At 38.5% G+C, this 6,333-nt stretch overlaps 1 protein-coding gene across 1 annotated transcript in view; it reads right to left on the bottom strand.

Annotated features, from left to right (window-relative positions):
- CD163 (CD163 molecule) overlaps positions 1-3,273 on the bottom strand; it is a 26,487-nt gene extending 23,214 nt beyond the window's left edge. Inside the window, exons 1-3 of the mRNA XM_006757536.2 lie at positions 3,145-3,273; positions 1,926-2,012; positions 591-911 (exon numbers count right to left, since the gene is read on the bottom strand). Of these exons, the coding sequence (XP_006757599.1) occupies positions 591-911; positions 1,926-2,012; positions 3,145-3,190 (454 nt within the window). The 5' untranslated portion in view covers positions 3,191-3,273. The remainder of the gene's footprint in view (positions 1-590; positions 912-1,925; positions 2,013-3,144) is intronic.
- Between the last annotated feature and the right edge of the window lie 3,060 nt (positions 3,274-6,333).

Here is a 6,333-nt window from a genome sequence, read left to right as displayed (position 1 = left end):
GCAGGAAGGTCTGACACATGATTTTCTGAGTTATTGTAAGGCCAACTGAGATAAAACTTATTAAATGTTTTACAAATTAAGACCATCACATAAATAAAATGAATAACATTGTATACTGGGAAAAACAGTTATACTTTGTGATAAATTCTTCCTCCATAAAGAAGGATTAGTACTAAGAATATTTGTTTACTGACTCAGTAAGTTGATTACCAGTTAGTGGACAAAAAGGTAATAATTTCTGGATCAATGCATGAAAGCAGCATGTCACTGGGAAAGGGGACAAGGAATTACCTTAGATATGATGTTTTTTTAAATGTAGAAATAGAAGATTTATAGTAGGAATATGAATATAAAATTGAAGCCAGTCACTTCCTCATTGATAGAAGTATTCAGAATCTCTTTTGATTTATTTTTTAATATGGGCATTGTCATGTGTCTTTCTGGCCTTTTAGCAATGGATTTGGTAATTTTATATGTGGACTTGGTTACTGACAAAAAACAAGCTCCTTTTTGTTCTTAAACCATCTACCTATTTCCTCCCCGCCCCCCAAAGCATTGCATGTCCAGAGTTTGACTTATGCAAGTCTTACCTGAGCAGGTTACGCCAGCATCCTGTTGGTGAGTGCAGTTATTATGTTTTCCCCATCCATCATGTTTGCAGTTCCAGATAGCTGATTCGTTGCCTCGACAAGAAACATGATCCATCCAAATGCGTCCAGAGCCCCCACTGGAATTAGTCCATCCAGTGGCTTGGATGAAGGTTGGACATCCTAGCTGCCTACAAATCACAGAGACCTCGTCCATGCCCCAGCCATTATTGCACACAGTCCCCCACTCCTCCTGGACCTTCACCTCCACTCTCCCAGAGCACTTGTTTTCACCAGCCGCTAGTCTCAGCTCCTTATCGGCTCCTGTCACAGATGATAAAGGCAGCAATTGGTCAAGACCCAAAGAGCAAGTAGAAAATTATTATTCTTTAGATGCCCTACTTATTTTCCAAACCCAGGTTTGAGAAACATTCCTGGACCTATCCGTGGTACAATAGGAAAAGGCAATTTCATAGGAATTCAAATACAAATGTCGGTATCACAGGCTTCAAACTGAGCAATGGAATACATCAGTAAAGCTAACCAACACAATACTATGTAGCATCTTTCAGTTATGGGTGATAGTCTTTATAATGTCAATTTATATCATCTTCATGGAGCATTTACTGTTTCAATAAGATAGCACAAAATTTTAAAGGGATGAGCTACATAAGCTCTCCAACATCCCAAGATCAAGAGAAAGAAGGTGAGGATGAAAAGACCAGTTACAAGGAATTTTACACTTATTTCATATATACGTAAAATACTATACATTTAAAAAATACTAGTTGAAATCTGACAGAAACGTATTTATTTAAATGGAAGTTGGGATGGAGATACTTTTCTATTATCTTCTATTATAAAATTAATCCCCTCTCCCTTACACTCCTTCCAAGTGTTGCAGCTACCACCTCATGATTATTTCAGCTAACACAGAAACCTGTGGTGTATACATTTTGCCTCCATCAATACAGTTTTAAATAAGTTTTGGCTTTTGAGTTTATTAAAGTGTTCCAACATATTTTTATTCCAATAAATCTGAGGTGTCTCTCCGTATTGTTCCCTATTTTTTAGCTAGACATTATTTCAAATCTTTAAGTAAAGTGTATTCCTTTTTCCTGTGAGAGTTTATTTTTTTTGGGGGGGGGAGAGGGGGGAACTGTTATTATTTTGTTGATTTTTTTGGTTAGGTTCTTATTTTGTGCATTTAATATCTGATCCTTTGAAGCCACGAAGTTAGTTTTCAGATGCTATTTGGTCTTCAGGAGAATTTTTTGCTTTTCAATGATTTTTGTCAGAGTGGGCTAAGGCTGCAAATGGATTTGACAAAGTACTCACCAAGAGAACCAGTGATCAAACAGGCGCTAAGAATGGAAACCACAGCAATAATGAAGGGACTCAAGTGGACAAAACATCTTCTAGAGTCTGAGAAAAAAAAGAAAGAGGGCAAAAGTATAGTCTTCCCTCAAAGAGACTTTGGAGAAGGCAGATGGCTTCAGAGGTTTGAGATTAACAAAGGTCACACCAAGACAGAAAACCTTCCATTCTAAATGGCAAGACAGACAGAAAAAAAAATCATACCCAGGATCATATAGTCTCAGTGAAATTGCTTTGAAAATGTTCATGTTTATAGGCAACCTGGGGGAAAACTTGGGGTGGAAACATAATAGCAAGAGCAGCCTTAAAACCTGGAAAATTGAAAAGGCATTAATGAAACTTGGAAGTGGGCAATTCTCCCTGAAGGCACAGAGCACTATTCAACTAATGCTTCCCTCTCCAAGCCTACCTGATCCACATTGTTAGACGGTAAGTTCCATGAGGACATAGATTATTTCTATCAGGTTCACCATAATTTCATTGGTACCCGGCACGGTGCCTGCTAAATAGTAGCCGAACAATACATTGATGGAATAAAGTAACAATGTTTATATTGGAAAAACCAAAATACTGGGTCTTATCTCCAGATGTAGCATAAAATGCTTTTTAAAGCTGTTAGCACTTGTCATTTCTTCTTTCTACATTAACCTAAAACTAATTTAAAAGTAAAAATGCTGTCATAACTGTACAGGAGCACTTAGTGATAAGTCACTGAACTTTGCTCTGATGATTTGTGCTTTCATGTGACATGTTGTGCTTCAATAAAAAATTTAAAAAGTAAAAATTCTAAGTGTGTTTAACATCCATTTAAATCATAAACTTGATTTCAATACTAAGGGTGTTATTCTAAATTTCTTCTAGGTAATCAACTTTCAATTAATACTCATTCCTATGTTCTATCTTCTCTAACAATTATTGTCTTTAAACTTAATGCAGTTCAGTTAATTTCAATTCTTTACTTAATTTCACCTCAGCAATTTTTCAAAACTGATGGCAAATCGCATCCTTATTGCATGTCTTAAATTTAGGATCCATGGCAAACAAGTGGTGCCTTATGAACTTAATGCCCTTTCCCCATTCCTTATGCCAATCACTATTAAATCAGACCCATTGAATATTAATTAGGATAATGTCATACTCTATTAAAGAAAAAAAAGTAGAATAAATAAGAAGCTTTTACCAGGAGATGCAGAGTTTTCATGTGGCACCATTCTGAGTTTGTCCATTCCAGTCTTATGATTTCTAAATCTTCTTGTATTATTCCCTAGAAATGTTCTCCTAAAGAGGAAGACTGCTAAGAATTCTAAAATTCATCTCGCCTCCACAAAAAAACAGAACGCTGCATAGTGGAGGTGGAGTCAACCCCAAAAGGGAAATCATTAAAAGGGTGAGGGGTGGAGTTAACCATTAAAAGCTGTTAGCAGGAAAGAAGGAGTCAAAGGGGGGTGGGGAGGGTACATCTGTATTACTTTCAGCGATAAAGATACATTTTAAAAAGTAAAAAAAAAATAATAATTGGGCATGCTATTCCCCCCCCCCCCCCCCCCCAAAAAAGAGAAAAGAGAAGTCCTTTTATACTCATGTTTTCTTTAATATGGGGGCATAAAACAACCAAAGGAAATTGAGAAATGTTCACTATACATTTACACAAATTGAAGGGAAAATATTACCTCATATATTGTTGTTGAATCAAATATTTCAAATTTCTGCACTTTGTTTTAGACCAGCAATTTTCAACATTTTTTTAAATCTCATAGCACACATTAACTAATTATTAAAATTCTGCACCACACCAAAAACAATATTGTATCCCCCCCTTTTGATAAAAAGAATAAGTATAATTTTGATTCATTCACACCGGATGGCTGTTATTGAATTGGCTGTTGTCATTTTCTTACTTGACAATCTAAGGGAAAAGAGGTCAGTGCCCCTGACCTTGGAGGCTTGGGGATAGCACCTTCAGAAAGGAGAAGAGAGACAAAGTCTCAAGGGAGAAAAAGAGAACCAGGCTGCCTTCTTCCAAGTGTGTTGCAACATGGGAGAAAAGCTGTGAACACCCATGAGTCCCCGGTCTCATTGTGGGCTCTTTTTTTTTCTTTATTGATTAAAGTATTACATATGTGTCCTTATCCCTGCATTGCTCCTCCACTCCCCCACTCATGCTCTCACCCCCCTCCTGTCTGTGTCCATTGGCTAGGCGTATGTGCATGCATACAAGTCCTTTGGTTGATCTCTCCTCCTTACCCCCACCTCCCCCTACCTTCCCTCTGAGGTTTGACTGTTTGATTGATGCTTCTCTGTCTCTGGATCTGTTTTTGTTCATTACTTTATGCTGTTCATTATATTTCACAAATGAGTGAGATCATGTGATATTTATCTTTCTCTGAATTCTAAATGAATAAAGGACTTAAATGAAAGATGGGAGACCATAAAAATCTTAGAGGAATCCACAGGCAGCAAAATCTGAGATGTAAGCAATATCTTCACTGATACAGCTCCTAGGGCAATGGAAACTAAAGAGAAAATAAACAAATGGGACTACATCAAAATAAAAAGCTGCTGTGGACTCCTTTTAATCCTACTAGTATGGAGGTGTTAGGCATAAACTTGAAGTTTACTAGGGTCATTTTAGTCTCGGAGAGGAGGAACAGCTGACAACATGCAAAGCAAGTAAAACAAAAGAAAAAGGGATCAGTGCCCCTGACTAAATAGTCAGGTATTGGCATGTTTTAAAAAATTCTTGCAGCACGCCAGTTAAAAATCACTGTTTTAGATTTATATATTAGAAACAAAAATAGTGGTGGATGTGAAAACTGCAGATACAAAACTGCTGGTAGAAAGGGCAGACTGTATTGACTGAAAAAAAAAATGCATATAACAGGACCTGCACAATTCAAATCTGTGTTTTTCAAAGATCAACTGTATCCTGTCCAAGACCTCAGAGATTGAACCATTTCTGTTACTACACTTGAAGTTCACGGAATATTTCCTCTGTCATCTCCAATTTGCAAGTGAGCCCAACTGGGGTGAATGCTGCTTGCTTACAAAGGGGAAAACGTGCTGATCACTGGTCTTATCAGACATTGTTGGGTTCCTGGAGAAGTCAGAGAAATCATCTTTCCTGGCAAAGGTTAAAAAGAGGGAACATGCCCGTTTCTCAGGGATTTTGCAAGGTCAGCCCAGCTTGGAGGCAAGGGCCAGTGACCTCGGCTTATTGTAGTTCAATCTCAAGTGGATACTTAAGAGGGGCTCATGAGGACATGGCACACCTGAATGCATGGACCTGCCGCACAGACCCAATGAGCTTGATCCGGCTCCTCCAGACAACTGGCCCCACTGCCTTGACATGGCATGCCCAGCTCCATAGCTGTGATCTGATGCCCTGGATGCACAAACCTGCCACTGCCACCCAGCGTGCCTGATCTGGCATTCCCTGGCAGTTGACCCCATTGCTGGGACTATGCAGGCCACCACCACCACTGAGACCTGGAACATCTGGACCTGCCCTGGGGAGGAGGCAGACCTGACCTGGAGCCCATGGAAGACCCGACCCTGCCAAGACCTGACACTCTCTGGACTCACTGACCTGCTGCCAAGACCAGGCACACCTAACCCTGCACTCGGGAAGACCAGGCCTGCTAAAATGGGATGACAAAGAAACAACTCTCCAATTAAAGAAAAGGAGGAACTGCCAGAAAAGGAACTAAATGAAATGGAGGGAAGCAATGTTTCAGGTATAGAGTTCAAAATAATGGTTATAAGGATGCTCAAACAGCTTAGTAAAAACTATAAGCAACTTATGTAAACTATAAGGAGCTTAGCGGGAACTTCATAAGCATGAAAAAAAGAAGAAATCATGAATAAAAATTAACCAGAAGTGAAGAATGACATCAATGAAATAAAGAATACCCTGGAAGTAATTAATAGCAAAGTAGAAGAAGTGGAGGACCAAATCAGCAATTTAGAAGACAGGGTAGAAAAAAACCAACACACCCAATAAGAGCAGCAATTAGAAAAAAAATTAAAAAGCAGAAGGATAGTTTAAGGGAGCTTTGGGACAACATGAAACATTCAAATCATATGGGTACCATAAGGAGAAGGATCAAAGCAAAGAGCAGAGAACCTGTTTGAAGAAATAATGACAGAAAACTTTCCTAACCTGGTAAAGGAAAAAGTCACTCAAGTTCTGGAAACACAGACTCCCAATAAAGATGAACCCCAAAAGACCTCACACCCTAGACATATTATAATAAAAATGGCAAATATTAAAGACATAAAGAATTTTAAAGGCAGCACTGTCAACTGATTTCTCAATAGAAATGCTTAGGTGCGAAGGGAGTGGCATGAAATATACAAAGTAATGAAAAGC

Source organism: Myotis davidii, unplaced genomic scaffold, assembly GCF_000327345.1.
Source record: "Myotis davidii unplaced genomic scaffold, ASM32734v1 scaffold13, whole genome shotgun sequence".
NCBI classification, from domain to species: domain Eukaryota; kingdom Metazoa; phylum Chordata; class Mammalia; order Chiroptera; family Vespertilionidae; genus Myotis; species Myotis davidii.
Note: the sequence above shows the minus strand (reverse complement) of the source record. Positions and strands in the feature narration are given on the sequence as shown.